Source organism: Felis catus, chromosome E2, assembly GCF_018350175.1.
Source record: "Felis catus isolate Fca126 chromosome E2, F.catus_Fca126_mat1.0, whole genome shotgun sequence".
In the NCBI taxonomy this organism is placed as follows: Eukaryota; Metazoa; Chordata; class Mammalia; order Carnivora; family Felidae; genus Felis; species Felis catus.
The window spans coordinates 8,738,303-8,759,455 of record NC_058382.1 but is presented as its reverse complement, the minus strand read 5'-3'; the positions used below and the strand labels follow the sequence as shown (position 1 = coordinate 8,759,455).

Sequence of the window (21,153 nt, the reverse complement as noted above, 5' to 3'; positions counted from 1 at the left end):
TTATGTCAGGTGGTGAGAAGTCGCCCTCTGCGAGGTATGAAGCATTTCTGATCCCACCCCCTGCAAGGCGGAGCCAACGGTGCGCTCTTCCAATGGGGATGCTACATTTAAAAGACCTCCTCCTTTGCATTGGGACTGGAGGGGCGCGCAGGCCTAGTGGCCAATGAGAAGTGGCGTAGGGGCAACGGGGGAGGAGACATGACCACGCCCCCCTGTGGGCGGGGTGTCGGGCTTTCAATTTGCAACAAGAGGCGGCTGGACTTTGGGACTCAGCATTTTTGCGATGGCGCTGCGCTGGGGCATCGTGTCAGTCGGCCTTATCTCCAGCGACTTCACGACGGCGCTGCGGACGCTGCCTCGCTCCGAGCACCAGGTCCACACTCCCTCCGGAATCCTGTGGAAGAGCAGGCCGGGGAGCCGGGGCTCCTGGGTCTGAGGGAGGAGGGAGTTAGGGTTCCCTAGTCTTTTCTCCACTTCTGTCCGAAACTGGAGTTTCGTCCAGTTTGGGAGGGTTTTGTTCTGAGCTACTGTGAAGAGAAGAAATTTAGGTACTAAGGGGTCAAATAATCGCTTGTCCCAGATCTCTCTTTCCCAGGACCCGTGTCCAGCCCCCCTCACCTCCTTCCCCAGGACCGTACCTCCCCGCCTCCGCCCTGGGGGATAGAGTTTTTCTTACCCGGGGCCTTCTCCATCACCTCTCTCCCAGCCACCTGCCCCGCGCCTGCGCCTTCCCCAGTCCCTCTAGTCTGACCCTAGCGCCCCTCCAGGTGGTGGCGGTAGCAGCCCGCGACCTGAGCCGGGCGAAGGAATTTGCGCGGAAACATGACATCCCCAAGGCCTATGGGTCCTATGAGGAGCTGGCCAAAGACCCGAATGTGGGTGAGTGACAAGGGCCTCCGAGGCCCCGCGGCGCTGCCTCTAGCTAGGCTGCTCCGTAGGATAAGCAAGGCTCTGCGGGATGGGCCAATCCCTGTGTGCTTCTGGAAGGATCTGGGGCTGGCAGGCAGAACTGTAAGAACGGGCTTGGTCTGGGATTAGCGGCCTGGTACGAAATTGCATTTAGGGACCAGTCCAGGAGGGGCTTGAGTTTCTAAGAGAGCCCTTTCAGGCTTTAAGTAAGCTCTGGGGCCAGGGCTGCTGTGTTCTGCAATGGCCTGGATGGAAAGGCAAGACAGTGTAGTTGCACAGCAGCCTGACCGGAGTCAAGCTGCCTCAGCTGGCATTGTCCCCTCCTGCTTGCCCGTCTCAGGTTCCTCATCTGTAAAACGGGCAAAATAATGGTATCTACCTCTTGGCGTAGAACTTTGCCCAAGGTCTCAGGATGTTGGGGGCGGGTCCTGGAAGTCCGGGGTGGGCAGGGCTTCTGATCTCTTGACCTTCTCCCTTCCAACTAGAGGTGGCCTACATTGGCACTCAGCATCCCCAGCACAAGGCCGCGGTGTTACTATGCCTGGCAGCGGGCAAGGCCGTCCTGTGTGAGAAGCCCATGGGCGTGAACGCTGCGGAAGTTCGAGAAATGGTTGCCGAAGCCCGGTCCCGAGGTCTCTTCCTTATGGAGGTGAGGGTGCGACCTTCCAACCTCCAATGTAGCGCTTGTCGCCATTACTAAACATGGTTGCCAGTGGACGTTTTTGGAAGAACACAAAGGCAGGGGTTGTCAAGAATTAAGTTGTCCACAAAGTGCACTGGGATTGGTGTGTTTTCCCGGACGTGGCTGAGCGATGCCATGAAACCTACTAGCAACATCTGTGAGGCGTGAGAGCCATTGCTTTTGGCCGTTAGCAAACATGGCAGCCTGAAAGATCTTTGCTCAGCTTTTCAAAGAGAGATGCCAGCCGTGAAAATGGCACAGAAGAGCAATGGGCTTACTTTCGGTGGATTTCCAAGGATAGTGGGCAGAAGGCCGAGGGCACACCTACCAACTCTCAAGGTCAAACTGCCTTTGTTTTCGCCCTTATCAGACACGGCTACTTACAGGGGCCATTTGACAGCTTGCAGAATGCCAGTAATTAAGATGGCTGCCAAATGGCAACGGATAGCGCCAGCAGTTAAGATGGCCGCCAAATGACCTCTAGAAGCTATTTTCATGTTAAGGAGTCTCTTGGTTCTTAAATGCTACCTCGCGGTAGGTTCTGCCAGTAGTAGCAACGGCTGCCTCTTACCTCCCCAGGTTCTATCTAGCTGCCCTGTCCCCAATATTGCTCCTAGTCTGCGAAGTTCCCTATGCCTCAGAAATAGACGGTCAAGATTTGATAGGGTTACTCAGGGCTTCTGGTTCTTACTGTGCCTGGACAGTGCTAAGATTCTGAATTTATTGCTTCCTCATTTTTATTAGCACCTAATACATTTCAGATCCAACCCTAGGAGCCGGGGTTCATTAGGTGTGAGATACAGGCTCAGATTTCCACGAGCTGCAGATCTGCTACGGTCACAGAAGTGGGCTCTCCCAATGCCCAGTTGCACGGACTGTCGTGGATACAGCACCGGGCGGTTGACACAGCACGGGGGCACCAGCCCAGTGTAGGGGATAGTCAAGGAAGTTTCGTGCAGGTAGGGGCTGACCTGAGCCTTAAAGGAAAAGTAAATTGCACAGGGAAATGGGCCAGAGAGGAAACGCAGAGTTAAGACTTAAAGAGGACAAGAATGGGCAGATGTCACCTATTTAGTGTGAACTTGACCTTGGACAGACTTTGGAGTCAGAGGACTCTAGACTTCTCACCAGTTCCTAGCTCTGTGATCTTGGGCAAGTAATTTGACCCAACCGGGCCTCAGTTTTCTCGGCTATAAAAGGGACATATGATAGCTACCTGGCAGGGAGATTGGGAGGAATCATTATGCAAAGTATGTGTCTTGCCCCTAATACATACTCTGTAAATGGGAATTGATATTAGGCATTGGGGAGCCATGGGCAGGGGTGGGACAGGGGCAACTCTAGGAGAAGGAAAGGTGCCTCTGGGGCCAGGTCGGGGGTGGTCCGAACCGGAGGGGGGAGACAATGTACCACCACAGACTGGGTGGCTTACACAACAGAGATTTATTTCCTCCTACTTCTGGAGGCTAGAAGTCTAGAAGAAGTCAGAGGCTGGAAGGTATCAGTACAGTTGGTTTTTCCTGAAGCCTCTCTCCTTGGCTCGTTGATGGCCGTCTTCTCCTTGTGTCTAAATGTGGCCTTCCCCGTGTGTGTCGCCGTCCTAACCTCTTCCTGTTGGATCAGGGCCCACCGTGATGACCTCATTCCAACTTTAATTACTTCTTTAAAACCTGGTCTCTGGATACATTCACCTTGGGAGGTCCTGGGGGGTTAGGACCTCAACACGAATTGGGCGGGGGGCACAGTTGAGTCTATAACATCGGGGGACTGGAGTGATGGTCCAGATGAGAAAAGATAAGGCTAGAGCTGCTCCTACGGGAATGGAGAGGCGAGGTGGAGCCAGGGAGAGTTAGGGGCACAACTCGGGGACGGATGGGTTGTGCAAGGAAGGGGGAGGGGTCTTGTTTGGATAGTGGGGAGGAGCGGGGACCCTCTCAAGATTGGGCTGCAGAAGGGAGAGGAACTGGTTGGCTAATTCCTGGGTCCTGACGCCCTTCCTTTCTTTTCAATGGTCTTGCTCTCTCCCCTGTGGTGTGCAGGCCATCTGGACCCGCTTCTTTCCTGCCACTGAAGCTCTGAGGTCCACTCTGTCTCAGGGAACTCTGGGGGAACTCCGGGTGGCTCGGGCAGAATTTGGGAAGGACCTCACCCACCTCACCCGGGCTTTAGACTGGGCCCAGGCTGGTGGTGGCCTACTGGACATCGGCATCTACTGTATCCAGTTCATCTCTATGGTCTTCGGTGGGCAGAAGCCAGAGAAGATTGTAGCCATGGGAAGGCGCCATGAAACAGGTACCGTCTATCCCGGACTATACAATGGGGGTAAGAGTCATCCTCTCTCGCTGGGAGCCCTGAGCCGGGAATAAGTCTCCTGGCCCATGACGGTCAGGTTAGACAGCTGGAGGAACTTTCTTCCTGACGTCAAAGAGGATCAGAGTTGAGAGTGTGGGCAGGCTCTGCACTGGGAATTGCTGTGTGATCTTAGCCAAGGGACTCAACGGCTCTGAGTCCTGGTTACTGGTCAAATGTCGACAATAGGGTGGTCGTAGGGGCGCCCGGCTGGCTCAGTCGGTAGAGCATGCAACTCTTGATCTCGAGGTCTTGGGCTTGAGACTCGTGTTGGGAGTGGAGAAGGAAGGAAGGGAGGAAGGAAGATAGTACTAGGGTTGTCATAAAGAGTTCATCAACGAAGTCTTTTCAGCTAGCTGGTTCGGCCTCGTGCACGCTGTCGGTGCAACAGAAGGCAGGGCGCAGCGTGCAAGCATTTTTCAAACTTTTGTTTTGTCCCTTGTTTGCTACTGTTCCATGGCCCAACGTCACCTGATTTCAGAGGTGAGCCAATAGACTATACCTCCTGATGGAAGGAGCTACAAAGTCCTACTGCAGAGGGGCCCTCACAGGGTAAGGAGAGGAATTCTGCGGCCATCTTTGCAAACAGTACCCCAGGAGGCAATGACTAACCAGGAAAATATATATGGGTGAAGGTCACACCCTAGAAAACCTTCTCAGGCTAGTATCTGGCCAACTTTTAGGCTAACTAGTAGCTCTAAAAACAGATTCTATTTATCAGGGCACCTGGGTGGCTCAGTCAGTGAAGCGTCCAACTCTTGGTTTTGGCTCGGGTCATGATCTCACGGTTCGCGCGTTCAAATCCCATGTGGGGCTCTGTGCTGACAGTGTGAAGCTGCTTGGGATTCTCTCTCTCCCTTTCTCTCCACCCCTCCCCTGCTCAGGCTCTCTGTCTCTCTCAAAATAAATAAATAAAGGGGCGCCTGGGTGGCGCAGTCGGTTAAGCGCCGACTCAGCGCCGACTCAGCCAGCTGAAGTCCGACTTCAGCCAGGTCACGATCTCGCGGTCTGTGAGTTCGAGCCCCGCGTCAGGCTCTGGGCTGATGGCTCGGAGCCTGGAGCCTGTTTCCGATTCTGTGTCTCCCTCTCTCTCTCTGTCCCTCCCCTGTTCATGCTCTGTCTCTCTCTGTCCCAAAAAATAAAATAAAATAAAATAAAATAAAATAAAATAAAATAAAACGTTGAAAAATAAATAAATAAAGTTCAACACAATAATTTAAGAATAAGGGTGCTTGGGTGGCTCTGTTGGTGAAGTGTCCGACTTCAGCTCAGGTCATGATCTCAAGGTTCGTGGGTTTGAGCCCCGCATCAGGCTCTGTGCTGACAGCTCAGAGCCTGGAGCCTGCTTCGGATTCTGCCTCTGTCTCTCTCTCTGCCCCTCCCATGCTCGAGCTCTCTCTCTCTCTCTCTCTCTCTTTCAAATATAAACATTAAAAATTTTTTTTATAGAATTTATAAATAAATAAATGACAGACTCCATTTATCAAGTGCGTCTTCTGCATTAGGGTTATTATAAGGATGATCCCCCTGAGATAGATATATTATAGTTGCCCCCATTTTGCTGATGAGGACACTTGAGTTGCAGACAGGGACAGTGACTTATCCAGGCTCACAGAGTCGATCCAGCATAAGGACTTGGGCTTATCTGGAACCAAAGAGAATTAGGTCAGTAGGTTCTTCCATCTATGGCGTGCGTGATGTGTTCCCGAACCAGGCTGCTACTCCACAAGCTGTATTTAATTTTCAACTAATGCTTATGTAGCACTTACTGTAATCTAAATAGCATTCTAAGTGCTTTGTGCATTTTACGTCATTTAATGTAATACCTGTAATAACTTGGATGAGACAGTTTCAATTATCCCCATTTTATTTAAAAAATTTTGGGGGCGCCTGGATGGCTCAGTCGGTTAAGCATCCGACTTCAGCTCAGGTCATGATCTCACAGTCTGTGAGTTCGAGCCCCGCGTCAGGCTCTGTGCTGACGGCTCGGAGCCCGGAGCCTGCTTCAGATTCTGTGTCTCCCTCTCTTTCTGCCCCTCCCCTGCTCATGCTGTGTCTCTCTCTGTCTCAAAAATAAATAAAAACTTTAAAAAATAAAATTTTTTATTTTTTTTAAGTTTATTTATTTATTTTGAGACAGCGAGTAAGTGGGGGAGGGACAGAGAGAGGGAGAGAGTGAGAGCCCCCAGCAGGCTCCACGCTGACGGTGTGGAGGCTGGAACTCACAATCCGGGAGATCATGACCTGAGCCAAAATCAAGAGTTGGACGCTTAACCGACTGAGCTACCCAGGTGCCCCCCTCTATTATCCCCATTTTATTTTATTTTTAAATATTTTTAAGTGTTTATTTTTGAGAGAGAGAGCGCGCACGCACATTGGTCGGGGAGGGGCAGAGAGAGAGAGAGAGTCAGAGAATCCAGACTCCACGCTGTCAGTGCAAAGCCCTATGTGGGGCTTGAACCCACAAACTGTGACGTCATGACCTGAGCCGAAGTCCCAGGCTCAACCAGCTGAGCCCCCCACGCGCCCCAATTATCCCCATTTTAGAGCCGAAGAAACGGATTCTCCCAAACCTATACAACGGGTATTTGCAGAGGATGATGTCGAGGCTCTGACACATTAAGTCTCCGTCCCTCTCTTTTTCTTTTATTTTGCTAACAGCTTTCCTGAGATAGAATTCGCACACCATAGAATTTATCCATTCCAAATGTAGAATTCCATGGCGTTAGTATATCCATAGAGTTGCGCAGTTAACAGGATCCATTTTAGAATATTCTCATCACTCCAAACAAAACAACAACACCCAAAAACCTATCCCCACAGCGAGTCCTCCCATGGCCCTGAGCCCTAAGCGGGCGCCGATCTCCTCCCTGTCTCGGGGTCCACCCAATCTTGCACACTTCACACAAGTGGAGCCCGACAGCAGGCCAACTTTTATGTCTGGCTTCTGTCACTTCGCCTGGTGCTTTTTCGCGGCTGCCTTAGAGATGAGACCTCTTGCCCAGGGCGCCCTAGGCAGGCTCTGAGGCCAGGCCTTCTCCCGTGCTGTGCCTCCCGCAGGGGTGGACGACACCGTCACTGTGCTCCTCCAGTACCCAGGAGGGGTCCACGGCAGCTTTACCTGCAGCATCACTGCTGAGCTCTCCAATGTGAACTCTGTGAGCGGTACCAAGGGCACGGCCCAGGTGAGGTGGGACTGGCCAAGCCAGTGGGGACTGGTCCCAAGTGCTGGGAACTGGGAACCGGGAACCGTGGCCCCTGGCAACAGGAGTGGGCCCGCTCTGGCTGCCGGAGCTGGCTGCGAGCCTTTTCCCCAGCACTGCTGAGGAATCCATCCCTGACCACCAGGCTTTGGGATGGGTTTGGCTCTCCGGGCTCCCTCCTGACCGCGAACTTAGTCCGTCAGAAACCCTTAGGCCTGAGGAGAAACCGTTATCGACCGTGCTTAGAGGGCAGCTGTGGCCTTTGAGATTGCTTCCAGGACGGGATCTGCGCCTGACCAAAGAGCGGCTTCATTGGGCTTCGTGGGGCCCTGTCGCTAGAAAGAAATCCTGTTCTTAGCAGAAGGGTTTGGGCCTCGCCCCAGACTTGAACTGCAAAATTTGGACCTTGCCCTGGCCACATCTCTATTTCCAGTTGGGCCTAGACTTGGGTATGGAAATAATGGAGGCTTCCCAGGGCTCTGGGGCCAAAAACTCAAGTCACCCAGGAGATAAGAAGGTGCTGGATTATCTAAGTCTCCTCCTGGGAGAGGGGATTCGCACACAGATAAGCTGTCTTCACTGGGCCTAAGCATCAGGTGAGAGAGGGGTTTGCCCCGGGGGAGATGAACAGACAGGCTTCTAGTGGGACAGTCATGCTGTTGAACAAATCCCCCAGTGAGGGGGTAGGGGGGCAGGCCCTCTTGAGGTTGGAGGGTAACCAACCTCTAGCCGCCAGGTGTGAGAGGGAGGCCCCTAAGCATCATTAGGCTGGAGCCCCCCAGGCAGCCACCTCTTACCTGTCCCCAGATCCTCAGCCCCTGCTGGTGCCCAACAGAGCTGGTGGTGAAGGGAGAGCATAAGGAGTTTGCGCTGCCCCCAGCCCCAGGCAAGGAGTTCAACTTTATGCATGGAGTGGGCATGACTTACGAGGCCAAGCATGTCCGGGAGTGCCTACGAAAGGGTAAGGATGTGGAGGAGGGGTGAGAGGGTGGCAGGGCGGAGAGAGGCAAGCCTGGTAGGGGAGTGGGCCACTCCTCACCCCTTGGCCACTCTCAATAGCTGTCTGGAACTACAACTCCCAGGATCCCCTGGGGCATCCATCTGCACAACCCATGTATTACTTTTGTGCCTCATGGGATTCTGGGGATGGTAGTTCTTTCGATCTTTGAGGCGTGCATGGGGGGGTCCCTAACTGTACTCTCCCCCAGGCCTGAAGGAGAGTCCCGTGATTCCCCTGGCGGAAAGTGAACTCCTGGCTGACATCCTTGAGGAAGCGAGGAAGGCCATTGGGGTCACCTTCCCCCAAGACAAATGCTGATGCAGGCCCCGAATAAATAAAGGCATGGTTGCCACAGAAATCTTAGCAATGGTGGTTTGGTGGGAGCTGGAGCAAGCCCACCCATCAAAGGGGTCACTAGTGAGTAAATCTGGTAGAAGGATGTGGGGAAGGGGAGGAAGGCAGAGTCAGGACCACATTTCTCACAAGTTTTTGGAGCAGACACCTGTGGGCAGATCCTTGGTTTGCCTAGCATAGACTCTGTGACCTTGGGCAAGGAAGAGTGGGTGGGTAGGAGGTGTCCCCAACTGCACTCTGCCGCAGCTCCTCCCTGCCCCCGTCTTCTCATCGGTAAAGAAGAGACATACTACCAACCACACTCTGGGGAGGAATAAATGCGATAGTATATGAACAGCCTCCAGCATCCAGTAGGTTCTCAAAAAATGTTAACTGATGGGGGCGCCTGAGTGGCTCAAGCAGTTGAGCGTCTGACTTTGGCTCGGGTCATGATCTCACAGCTGGTGGGTTCGAGCCCCACGTCGGGCCCTGTGCTGACAGCTCAGAGCCTGGAGCCTGTTTCGGATTCTGTGTCTCCCTCTTTCTCTGCCCCTCCCCCACTCATGCTTTGTCTCTCTCTCTCTCTCTAATGAATAAACGTTAAAAAAAAAAAACGCGCCCTAACACATAAACAACATACATAACCTCGTGAAATTCATTGGCAACAACTAGTCACGTGACCTTGGTGAGTCACAGAGAGTCCAGGAAGTTCAATTCTGCCAGGTTCTAGAAGATTGAGATGGATACGTTGGGTTTGCACGAATAATTCTCACTGTGGGCAAACGAGAGGGACTAGATGTCAATCAAATGCGTTTTCTATTGCAAGTCTCTTTACACGTCATTCAGGTATCACTACATTGGCTTCAGCCCTCTGTTTGCTTGGTTTCAATCTTTTGTGTGGCAAACACTGCTAGATGTCCCTTCAATCATGGACGATAGGAAAGTTTTCACTGGACATATGGCTGCCCAGCTAAAGACTACATTTCCCAGGCTCCCTTGCAACTAGGTCTTACCACGTGAATGGGTTCTGGCCAATGGGATGTGTGCAGCATCTGCGTTATGGCCTTTTTTAGGCAAAGAGGATGGCCTCCCTTTCAACCTCTCCCTTCTTGGGACTGGAGTAGAGCTGTGTCGGGCATTGGCGTGTCCTCTTCTCCCGCGAGATGGAAACCACGTGTTGCAGATGGTGGACCCACAAGCTAGAAGGCTAGAAGAAAAACACAATTATGGAGGTAGGCAGGCCTTGAGATCCGCAGGGCAAGTTGGTGAACTGGAGACCCAGGAGGGCCGATGTTTAGTTCCAGTCCGAGTCCAAAGGCCTGAGTACCAGGACAGTTGATGGTGTAGGTCTCATCAGAAGGCAGGCAGCTGGAAATGCAGGAAGGGCTGATGTTTCAGTGAGAGTCTGGATGCAGGAAAAAAAAGCCCATGTCCCAGGTCGAAGGCAATCAGGCAGAAAGAATTCTTTCTCCCTCTGAGGAGGATGGGCCTTTCATCTCATCGGATGGGGTCGCCCACAGCAGGGAGCCTAGTCTGCTTTACCAAGTCACCAATTTAAATGTTAATCGCACCCGAAACACCCGGAGAATGTTCGACCAGATATCTGGGCGACCTGTGGCCCAGTCAAGTTGACAGAGAAAATTAAGCAGGCAGTCCCTGACACCGGAAATTCACTCCCTGTTAATGTCACCAGGGATTGCATACTCTCTCGGACTGTTACACAAGAGGTCAATCAACTTCACTGTTATTTAAGCCACTCTTACATTAGCCATTGCTAGAGCAGCTGAATTGGGGTGCCACTTCCCAGTTTCCAAAGATATGTCCTGTCCCTGCTTACTTCCCCCGTTAAGAGTTGGAGTCTGCTTGATCTCAGCTTAGGTCTCGATCTCAGGGTCAAGCCCTGCATTGGGCTCTGCGCTGGGCATGGAGTCTACTTAAAAAAAAAGAGAGAGAGAGAGAGAGAGAGAGAGAGAGTTGGAGTCTAGTTCCTCTTCCCTGAAAATGGAGGGTTCTCATGACTCACTCGTAACCCTTGCCACACGGATGCTCCATGACTTGCGAGGCTGGTAGGAAAGGCACTGCAATTTCTTCCTTGTTCACAGAAACACTTTTTAAAAAGTTTTTTTTTTTTTAATGCTTACTTATTTTTGAGAGAGAAAGACAGAGGTGGGAGAGGGGCAGACAGAGAGGGAGACACAGAATCCGAAGCAGGCTCCAGGCTCTGAGCTGTGAGCACAGAGCCCGACACGGGGCTCGAACTCATGAACCATGAGATCATGACCTGAGATGAAGTCGGACGCTTAACCCAGGCACCCTGAAGCTGCAGTGACTCATGAGTTAACTTTGGAAATCGCACTGTCATTTCCACAATACCCTACTGGCCACACTGTTTAGCCCTATTCAGTGTGGGAGGGCCCTACACAGGGGGCATGAATATACCTGGGGACTAAAGTCATTGGGGACCATCTTGGAAGAGGGTTTCACAGTTCCAAAGTAGCATCCTTGTTATTATAAACAGTTTTGACTTCAGAACTAGCTAAAAAGTTTTCCGGGCCCCTGGGTGGCTCAGTCAGTTAAGCATCCCAACTCTTGATTTTGGCTCCGGTCAGGATTGTCAAGTTGTGGGATCAAGCCCTTCATGGAGCCTGCTTGAGATTCTCTCCCTCGCCCTCTGCCCCTCCCCCACTCGTGCTCTCACCTTCTCAAAAAAATAAAATAAAAAGTTTTCTCCCTCCTGCTCAAAGGCTGCACTGTTGAGAGGTGGGCATCAAAAAGCCCTTTCTTCTTTTCTCTGTAATTAAGGCAAAGGGAGGGCTCATTCATTGGGCGGAAATAACAGGCAAAGATAAAGCTCGCTTCAAAGTTAACAGGAAACACTTTCCCCCAAGGACATGCTTTCTTACAGAGAAACTTTGTTCCCTAGAATCCGCTCCCTCAGTAAAAATGAAACATCCCACTCTTGCCTGTAGGCATTTGAAACAGAGTAGCAGCCTCAATTTCCAATCCTGGTGCAGAGCCTCACACAACGGGTTTAGGGACCACTCCATATCTAGATTCACCTTGTAGTTTCCAAGGGCACGAGCACCCGGTTCCTCTTCACAGTCTGCACCTGGTGTTGCCCTGCCCTTCCTGCAGATTCTGTGAGAACTCTACCTTTTCCTTCGTCAAAATGCTCCATGGTTTCTCTCTTGTGCGGTCTCCATCATCGCAATGGGTCAATAAACTTGACTTTGTCACACTATGTTCCTGGCGGTGTTGGGCTGATGTACTAGGGCTCCTATAATCTTCTATTGCTATGGCTCCCAGCCACCCTTGGGACAGAGACCCCTTCTCTTGTATGCTCCCCCCACTTCATTATCTGACCCCGACCTATTTTCTAATCCGAATTCTCTTGTCCTCTTAAGAGGAAATATCATTTCTACGCAGTAAAGTGCACATTGCATACGCACAGTTCCATGAATTTTTCAACACGTGTATCCCCGAGTAATCATCATCTCGATCAAGATACAGCATCTTCCAGGCACCCCGGGTGCCTGTCTTGGGGCCCCTCCCTGCTCATACCCTGCCAATCTGCTACCACAGGTTAGTTTTGCCATTTTTTGAACTTCATATTCCTTGTCACAAAAACAGCTCACAGACTCTAATCGTCTAAAACGTCCTGCCTCAGTGAGTGAGATTTTGGGCCTCCGATGTTGCTTCTGCCCTGGGAAGGTCTTAAAGTCACCTGAAACTTCCAAAAATACTGCATGAATGAATGAATGAAAGTTACAGCTGCCATTGAATGAGTGGCGGGTGGAAGGGCGCCACGACGGGTTCTTACCTGTAGGTGCAGATTAGATAGTCACGTGATAGGGGCCCGGCCTCCCCAAGCAGGTGAGGCAGGTGCCGTCACGTGACCCAACAGCCCTGCGGGGCGACAGCCTGCGGGCCGCCATTTTGCGGGGCGGTCACGTGAGAGCACGCACGTTCAGCGGGGCGCTCACGTGACCAGGGGCGTGCTGCGGCCGCCCGGGCGGACCCGGCGAGAGGCGGCGGCGGGAGCGGCGGTGATGGACGGGTCCGGGGAGCAGCCCAGAGGCGGGGGTGAGGCGGGAGGCGGACGGGCGGGAGGAGGGCGAGCCCCCTCGCCGGCCGGCCCCACGATCCCTCCTGCCGGTCTTGGGGCCATGCGATCTCCAAGCACTCCGGGGCAGAAACTCCCGGATCGGGCGCTGCCAGCTTCCAGCCCCCTCCCTCCCCGGGGGTTCCCGGCTCTCTGGCCTCCGCGTCCCGATGCCTTTCTGCCTGGCGCTCTCGGACCCCCGAGAAGCTGGAGACCCCAGAATCCCAAGCCCCGGGGCAGGCCCGGGCTTGTCGCCGGCACCACTTCCTGGTGGGAGGGGCGGGTCTCTCCTCTGCCCCCTCAGGCCAGGGGTCTGGATGCATGAAGTGTTCCCTCAACCTCCTCCGCCGGAAGAACGCAGGATACTGGCCGAGGCTCCCTGCCTTTATCTCCACCAGGGACTCAGCTGCCCGGGCCCCTAGGCACTGTATCTACCAGGGACCCAGAAATGCAGGACCCCCTAGTGCTGTCCTCCCTCAGAGATCATGAGCCACCCTAGTTCCCTGAATCCCCTAGGACCCAAGAGTCCAGGCACGTCTTCCCTCCTTTCTCCTCTAGGGCCCACCAGCTCTGAGCAGATCATGAAGACAGGGGCCCTTTTGCTTCAGGGGTGAGTCTGAGGTGTGATTATTGCCGAGCGGATTGGAGGAGTGAGGCCCCATTCTGATTCTGCACCCTCCACACTCCATTCCCACTCTAGTTTCATCCAAGATCGAGCAGGGCGAATGGGGGGAGAGACGCCCGAGCTGGCCCTGGAGCAGGTGCCCCAGGACGCGTCCACCAAGAAGCTGAGCGAGTGTCTCAAGCGCATCGGAGATGAACTGGACAGTAACATGGAATTGCAGAGGTGTGGCCCCTGGGCCCCAGGAATCCAGCCACTGGTCCCCTTCTCCCTCACGTTCCCCAGAGCCCCGGCTCTCAGGCCCCTCTTCCCCTGGGCCTGGAGTTCGGATCCACAGTCTGCTACTCCCTCGGACCCAGGCGTCCAGGGCCCCACCACTCTACCCAGCTCCCTGGCTGAGAAGCCCGCCCTTCCTCTAGGCTACTGAAACCCTCCCTCAGGGAGTCATTTTCCCCACTTTCCTGAATGTCCATCTCGTCCCTTTCCCCCACGTTGGCCCGTTCTTTTTCATGACAGCCTAACTTGGGCCTCGGCATCCTTGTCTTTGGTGTGAGGTGAATCCCAGAGTCTCCCCCACGCCCTGCCTGGTCTTCCCTCGGCAGCACTGGCCTTCCTCTTTCCTGCAGGATGATCGCAGCTGTGGACACAGACTCCCCCCGCGAGGTCTTTTTCCGAGTGGCAGCGGAGATGTTTTCCGATGGCAACTTCAACTGGGGCCGGGTCGTTGCCCTCTTCTACTTTGCCAGCAAACTGGTGCTCAAGGTGGGCGGCTGCCGGGCAGTGAGCCCCCAGGGATGCTCCGCTCAGACCTAGGAGGACCTGGGAGTCGTGAGGTCAACCCCTGTGGCAGCCCACTAAGCGCAAAGGGAATGGAGAGGGCTACGGGCTGGTGCGTTGGCTCCTTCAGTTACTCGTGCAGCAGACATTTATTGGGCCTACTATGTGCCTGACCCAAGAAGCGGCACCCAACAAAGCAGGCTAGGTCCCTGCTCTCGTGGAGCCCACGATGTCTGATGAGTTTGGTGATGTAATTGTGCAAAGTGGTCGGGAAAGACTTCTGAGAGGGGATGACCTCAAAGCCAAAGTTGCAGCGATCTGTGAAGACTGGGGAAAAGGCATCTGATAACGGGCCCCGGCAAGTGCAAAGGCCCTGAGGCAGGACCAAGGCTGATGCATTGAGGGCAGGGAGGAGGGGGAATGGGTGGGAAATGAGGGCAGATTGTGAGGGGTCCGCTGGGCCATTGCAAGGATGTTAGCTTTGCTCTGAGTGAGATGCGAGTGACTGGGTGGTTAGAAACAGGAGAGTGGGGTGACCTGACTTCTAAATCTAAAGGACTGTTCTAGCAAGCAAAATGTTAATTGTACAATCTAGGCTCCAGGTATGTGGCTATGCACTGTAAAATTCTGTTAACTTTTCTATCAGAAGTCTGTCACGATAAAATATGGGGGAAGCAGAAGCCCGACAATTTTTTTCTGGCCATTGTGGGTAGAAAAGAAAGATTATGGGGCAAAACCTGGGAAATGTGGGAAGGGGGCACCTGTAATAGTCCTGCTGAATGATGACTAACCCTGACTCTAGTGGTTGCAGTGGAGGTGGGGGGGGGGCAGATTTCTTAATGTGTTTGCCAGATTAATGATGGGGCTTGAATATTGGATATGAGGTGGACAACAGGGAAGAGACAGCCAGATAGAGGGTGGGAAAGGGAAGTTCAGGTTGTTGGAGAGTCATGGGCAGGGGGGGATGGCTAGTCCTACCTAGTGTGAAGGTCAGAAAACCCCTCTCTGGAGAATGACATCAGACCTGACATTAGAGCTTTGAGGGAGGAGTAAAAATTTGCTTGGTTAAAGCCTGTTTAGGTAGAAGAATCAGCATGTGCAAAGGTCCTGAGGCAGGGAAGAGTTGGTGGGAATGAAGATGTGGAAGAAGGTAAATGAGACACAGAAAAGAAGTGGAAAAATGGAATGCGATCAAGTCAGAGCCTTCATACAGGGCCTTGTGGGCTGAGCTATGCCTTTTGGTCTTTACCACCTGGGGAGCCATGGAAGGTATGTGAGCAGGGCAGTTGACAGTAAAAAGATCCAGTTAACAATTTACGAAGCTCGTTCTGATTATGAGTGGAAAAGAGACTGCAGTGGGGCAGGAGGGGAGGCAGAGTTGAGAAAGGCGTCGGGCCACTGTCCCAACAGTGAGGACAAGGCTGAATCCCTAAGGCCTATTCCACTCCCTGCAGGCCCTGTGTACCAAGGTGCCCGAGCTGATCCGGACCATCATGGGCTGGACACTGGACTTCCTTCGAGAGCGGCTGCTGGGCTGGATCCAGGACCAGGGTGGTTGGGTGAGGCCCCTAACCTCCTCCCACCCCTACTACTCTGAGACCCCTGAGTCTTCCTGAGCCCAACACAGTGTTGTCCTCCCTGATTCTGGATCATCAGATGGGGTCTATAATGCATTTCCTCACACATCTGATCAATTCCTGACTCATCTGGTCGCCCCTGACCTCTCAGTGACCCCATGACCTCTCGGTGACCCCTGACCTCTCGGTGACCCCTGACCTAACTAGTATCTCCTGTTCTCCCTGGTGCCTCCACTTCCCCTGGAATCCGTCAAGTTTTTTGATAACCCTACGACCCCAACTCTTTAGTATCCATTAATCTTAGGCTTTTACCCCCACTCATGCCCTTTGACCTTTCCCAGGCCCCTCTCCCTCCCTGATTCCTCACATGCTGGCGCAGGGGCTCCCCCTTGGCCCAGCTGCTGAAGTGACTCATGTACCTGTCTGCAGGACGGCCTCCTCTCCTACTTTGGGACACCCACGTGGCAGACAGTGACCATCTTTGTGGCCGGAGTGCTGACTGCGTCACTCACCATCTGGAAAAAGATGGGCTGAGGCCACCAGCTGCCTTGGACTGTGTCTTTTCTGCATAAATTATGGCATTTTTCCGGGAGGGGTGGGAATTGGGGGCCATGGGCATTTTTCTTACTTTTGTAATTATTGGGGGGGGGGATGTGGGGGAGGAGAGGTCTGGTGGGGGGCAATAAACCTCTTTCAGGCCTCACTTCGGAGTCTGAGTCACTGAGCCCTCTCCCTGGCTGTCACAGGAGACCAGACTTCATGTGCCGGCAAATCTTTTGAGGGAGCCCAGTGCCCTCTGGGTTAGTGAGGGATTAGGTCCCCGCTCTGCCCTCCAAAAGCCCACAATTGGGAGGGGACCGAAGATCACTTGCGTTGAGGTCTATGGTGGTGCTGTGTTCCAGGCAGCAGTGGGCAAGACAAGCCCTCAGGCAGTGGAGTCCAGGCTGTAGGACAGGGCAGCAGGCCCTGGGGAACTAGGCCTCGGAAGCTTCCACCATATGGGACCAGAGGAAGTCGCACACTTAGGTGGAGAATGGGGCGGGGCGGGGGGGAGGTGGCAGGACTCAGTGGGCCAGGAGAGGGCTCTAGAGCCCTGTGGGGAAGCTACCCGAGGTCAGAAGGCTGGGCCCAGAAGATCCAAGGGAGAGGTCAAGGCCTGAGCTTGTGCTGAGTGGCCGGAGAGGAGGGGACAAGGCTGGATGGGCTGGGGGGGGGGGGCCCTCCCGGAGAACAGGCCCGGGTGCAGATACTGCAAAATGGCCTAGTAGATTGGACACAGAAGAGGAAATCAGAGATTGAAATCACTTAGTCACAGCGTCTGTTGTCCCTTCTCTCTGGGTCTTTCTGTCCTCTTGTCTCTGGGCCTCTTCCCCCATCCCCTGTCTACCCCTCACCCCCAAGATCTGGGTCCTTCTTCAGATCATCTTTGTCTCCCCCCTTCCTCTCCCTCTACCTGTGAGCATTTCCAAAGTCACCCCTCTCTGCAGGTGGGGCCTGGTGGAGGCTAAAGGTCTTTAGGCTGAGGTTTGAAATTTGGTGAATGAGTAACTCAGGCCCCATTGTGACTGTGTGCCTGGAGCACCTGCCCCTCCCCCATAGACTCTCCCCAGAGACACCAAGTCAGGGGAGAGCTGTCAGACAAGATAGTGAAGGGAGACTGAGTCACCGCCCAGAGAGGAGACAATATGGCCACAGGCCGGAGGAACTCGAAAAGACCGTAAGATGCAGAGACAAAGCACACTCGAGGTGGCACCCTGGGGGGAGGGGGCCAGACTTGGATCCCAGCCAGGCCTAGTTCCCGGGGTCCCCGCCAGTCAGCAGTCTGGCAGGACGTGAGGTCAGTCAGTGGCCCCACCCCGTCTCTCTGCCTGAGACCCTTACCGCTGAGTTCAGCATGACTCAGCACCGCTGCTCTCCTGGCCACTGGCCCAGGGGCCCCTTGAGGACCCCAGATACCAGCCTGGTCCAGCGTCCCCTTGGTCAGAGGACACCTTGCCTGGGCTGCTTGGAGCGGGCCCCCTCTGCAAAGCAGGCCTCAGTAGCTTTAGCTCCCCTGCTCAGCCTGCCTGCTACCTCCATTAGGGCACTGCAATAGGTTCAAGTTCCTGTCTTTGTCTCCCCCCCTCCCCCCCATCAACTAGGACGGGGAGCTCCTTGAGGGCAGGTCCTGGTTGAGCCAATCTGCTTCCAGACACCAGCCTGGAACTGACACACTTAAACGTCCATTGGTCAAAGACACATCCCATCCACAGGTCCCCAGACCCTCCTTGGGTCCCTAGGATGCAGGGCTTCTCTTTGTGACTTTGAAGAAGCGCGTGTGAGGCAAGACAGGGACAAGAGAGACTGCTTCAGAGCCAAAGGGAATTTCAAGTCTGGCTGCCCTCAGAATAGTCTCCAGGAAATGCAGCCTCAGAGAGACCCAAAGTTTGAGTGTCATTTCCCCAAGATATTCCAAGTGGCCCAATCTTTCAAAGGCTCCAAAGGGCTCTCCAAGTCCTCCTACCTCTTAGAAAAGCCCCTACTAGGCTTCCAGAAATATCCCTCTCCCCTGTTACAGGGGGGATTAAAGGGGGAGGATCCCAAGAACAATGTCCTTTTCATCTTGAAGATCACTTCATGAGCCTAAAGACCCCCAAACCTCTTAGGGGAAGATTCCAGAAAATATGAACTTCCATTGTCAGCTCTAGGGCTACAGAAATTCCCAATCTTTTAGTGAACTCCAGGGCTCCAGGTCCCTCTCTCAACCCATCTATCAGAGAGATACCTGAAGATTCCAGAAGTATCTCACCGCACCGACTTCCAAACTTCGTAATGATCCAGAGACCCCTTATCTTCCAGAGCAACCCCCAGTCATCTGGAGGTATCCACACCTCTGAGGAACCTCCAGGGCGCCAGAAAGATCCATGCTCTAAGACAACCCCAGAATCCAATCTACTTTCCTGAGACACTCCCAAGACCCCAGAATCATAATTTTCCAGGGCTCCCAGTGTCCCCATTAATCTTCCACCCACCAGAGAGACCCCCCCACACACAATCCCCTGACTGTCCAGAACCAGCCCCAGGACCCTTGCACCCCGTAACCTCCCCACCCCCACTTCCCCATTTCACAACAGCCTCGCGCACTGGCGCGTGACTTCCCCACCTCTGGGCGGGGGTCTGGGACTCCTATCAACTCGGATTGGTCAAGCGCAGGCTCCAAGCCCCGCCTCCCGACACCGCAGATTGGCTGACCGCTGTCCCTGAGCGCCCCACCTCCGCGGCCCCGCGCGCTATAAAAGAAGCCGCCCTGGCCACGGCCTTTTGCAGTGCGCCCGGCGGTCCTGCGGATCTGTCTCTTGCTTCAACAGTGTTTGGACGGAACAGACCCAGGGACGCCCCTTCTACCTGCCTCCGACCACCCTCCAACCTTTTTTCCAGTCGCCACCTTCGGAGCCATCTTCTTGCCCATCCTCTGCCTCCGGGACCAGCCAACACCCGATTTTGAACTTAGCTCCTCATTACCAACCAACCATGAGCTCCCAGATTCGTCAGAATTATTCCACCGAGGTGGAGGCCGCCGTCAACCGCCTGGTCAACATGCATCTGCGGGCCTCCTACACCTACCTCTCTCTGGTGAGGGTCCCCAGGACGCCCCCAGCCCAAGTTTCCCCCAAGTGCGCACCTCTGGCCCTCTGCGCACGCGCTGGCTTTCTTTGTCCCGTTGGGTAGTCGGGGGGCGGAGTCGGGGCGCCTGGCCGGCCTTTCTGCCCTGTAACCCGTGCTCGCGCCATCTCTTCCCGCAGGGCTTCTATTTCGACCGTGACGATGTGGCTCTGGAGGGCGTGGGCCACTTCTTCCGCGAGTTGGCCGAGGAGAAGCGGGAGGGCGCCGAGCGCCTCTTGAAGATGCAAAACCAGCGCGGCGGCCGCGCCCTCTTCCTGGACGTGCAGGTAAATAGTGCGCGGGCGGCGGACTACATATCCCAGCAGCCCGCGCGCGCGCGTAGCGGTTTAGGCACCGCGTGGGCTTCTGGGCGATTGTGTTCGCTTTTGTGCTGCTCAAAATGGAGGCGCCCCCGGGTTCCCAAAGCCGTAGCTGTCCACGCCGCAACGTGGTGTCGTCGCATGGGTGGTTGTGGGAGACTGGGGGTGATAAGATGCGAGATCTTGGACGGCTTTGCCACGTATGTAGCGAGTCCTGAGCCCTCTGTCCTCTGTACAGAAGCCGTCCCAAGATGAGTGGGGTAAAACCCTGGACGCCATGGAAGCCGCCCTGCTTCTGGAGAAGAACTTGAACCAGGGCCTTTTGGATCTGCATGCCCTGGGTTCTGCCCGCGCAGACCCCCATGTGAGTACCCCCTTCATCCACATGTAATTGGGCAAATTTCCTTTGGAGCCTCGTTTCCCCCTCCGTCGCACCGGTAATGTGTAACTGACCATATTTTCTCCTGCCCTGTCCCTCAGCTCTGTGACTTCCTGGAGAATCACTTTCTAGATGAGGAGGTGAAACTCATTAAGAAGATGGGCGACCATCTGACTAATCTCCGCAGGCTGTCCGGCCCCCAGGCCGAGCTGGGCGAGTATCTCTTCGAAAGACTCACCCTCAAGCACGACTAGAAGTCTCTGGAGCCCAGCAGCCTTCGAGAGGGTCCCTCTGGCATTCCCCCCAGATGTCAGGGCTTGTGCCTGAGTCTCTCCTTGCAGCCACTAGGCAGCTTTTTAACCAACCTGGAGCCCTCTCCCAAGCCGTGGACCAAATGAAAACAATAAAGCTTTTTTGCAGCAACTGGTGGTTTGGGGCGTGTGTGATATGAGGTGGTACCGATTTTCGCAAGGCTTCTAGCTGTTCCGCCCCCGCAGGGAGTGCTGTTGGCCCCAGGTCTTTGCTGTTCTTCGCCAGATCTTCCCCAGGGGGTGGGGTGGGGTAGCAGGTTCTCTGCTTTGCTGGGCTGGCAACTGCCCCTCCTACAGGGGAGAGCCCAGACTCCCAAGGAGTCTAGCAAGACCTACTGTTGGTAGTTGGAAGGAGGCATTTAGAGACGATAAACAGTAACCAGAAACGGGCTCTGATGACTAATGTCCAGCAGCGGGAGCACAGAGTGTGCAAGAGGTGCGGAGCTGGGGGTGTGGGGCTCCGCACAGAAATGGGATGTGAAACTTAGGGCTAAATTCTCCAAACGGGGACTGAACAAGCTTGAGGAGGATTAGCAGGCAGCTACTGGGTCCAAGCTACAAAACTATGACCCCCCCCCCCCCCCCGACCCTTCCGTTTCTGGTAGAATCTTAACAGGAAGTGGCTCCTGGACTTCTGTTCTGACACCACACCTGTTGTCTCCCAACTTCGGTGGCCACTCGTGATTCTGGCAGGGGAAAGGGATTTCTGCGTCCATCACAAACACCGTGGCTAACGGGAAGGATGGTCACACGTGCGAATCTAGTTTTCTACTCCCCGAAATGTGATTGGCTTGGAGATGCACTCTAGTGAAGACGAGAAGTGAAAAAAAAACCGTTTTCCCAGAAATAGAGCCATCCAGGGGGGCAGTAGGGCTGAAGTCCAGAGACCAGTGCCCTGGGGACACGTTCTAAGCTAGTTCTGTCCAACAGAACTTTTTGCAGTGATG

At 54.2% G+C, this 21,153-nt stretch overlaps 3 protein-coding genes and 1 long non-coding RNA gene across 5 annotated transcripts; 3 read left to right on the top strand and 1 right to left on the bottom strand.

Moving 5' to 3' along the window:
* Positions 1 to 212: 212 nt before the first annotated feature.
* On the top strand, positions 213 to 8,501 carry DHDH (dihydrodiol dehydrogenase). Its single transcript, XM_003997525.5, has 7 exons — positions 213 to 373; positions 768 to 879; positions 1,395 to 1,558; positions 3,631 to 3,883; positions 7,001 to 7,125; positions 7,951 to 8,104; positions 8,352 to 8,501. Exons 1-7 carry the CDS (start codon positions 284 to 286, stop codon positions 8,459 to 8,461), a joined length of 1,008 nt encoding a protein of 335 aa, XP_003997574.2. The 5' UTR covers positions 213 to 283; the 3' UTR covers positions 8,462 to 8,501.
* Positions 8,502 to 9,117: 616 nt separating this feature from the next.
* On the bottom strand, positions 9,118 to 19,349 carry LOC109494736. Its single transcript, XR_002738637.2, has 2 exons — positions 19,216 to 19,349; positions 9,118 to 10,406 (listed from the first exon to the last, which is right to left on the bottom strand). It is a non-coding gene; the product is annotated as an uncharacterized LOC109494736 (long non-coding RNA).
* Positions 12,483 to 16,096, top strand: BAX (BCL2 associated X, apoptosis regulator). 2 transcript variants are annotated; one of them, NM_001009282.2, is given in 6 exon segments: positions 12,487 to 12,559; positions 13,137 to 13,188; positions 13,279 to 13,425; positions 13,827 to 13,962; positions 15,432 to 15,536; positions 15,984 to 16,096. In NM_001009282.2, coding segments are annotated over 6 exon segments (579 nt in total). In that variant the 5' UTR covers positions 12,487 to 12,525; the 3' UTR covers positions 16,089 to 16,096.
* Positions 19,065 to 20,275, top strand: FTL (ferritin light chain). Its single transcript, NM_001048150.1, is given in 4 exon segments — positions 19,065 to 19,166; positions 19,337 to 19,483; positions 19,755 to 19,880; positions 19,997 to 20,275. Coding segments are annotated over 4 exon segments (528 nt in total). The 3' UTR covers positions 20,150 to 20,275.
* The last annotated feature ends 878 nt before the right edge of the window (positions 20,276 to 21,153 follow it).

Bases quoted from the DNA above. Each gene is read 5' to 3' on its own strand.
- DHDH (XM_003997525.5), top strand. From the start codon at position 284: ATGGCGCTGCGCTGGGGCATCGTGTCAGTCGGCCTTATCTCCAGCGAC. The intron at 880-1,394 runs GTGAGTGACAAG...CCTTCCAACTAG, and splicing joins GGCCAAAGACCCGAATGTGG to AGGTGGCCTACATTGGCACT. The intron at 8,105-8,351 runs GTAAGGATGTGG...ACTCTCCCCCAG, and splicing joins CCGGGAGTGCCTACGAAAGG to GCCTGAAGGAGAGTCCCGTG.
- BAX (XM_011289649.4), top strand. From the start codon at position 13,304: ATGGGGGGAGAGACGCCCGAGCTGGCCCTGGAGCAGGTGCCCCAGGAC. The intron at 13,963-15,431 runs GTGGGCGGCTGC...CACTCCCTGCAG, and splicing joins CCAGCAAACTGGTGCTCAAG to GCCCTGTGTACCAAGGTGCC. The intron at 15,537-15,983 runs GTGAGGCCCCTA...ACCTGTCTGCAG, and splicing joins TCCAGGACCAGGGTGGTTGG to GACGGCCTCCTCTCCTACTT.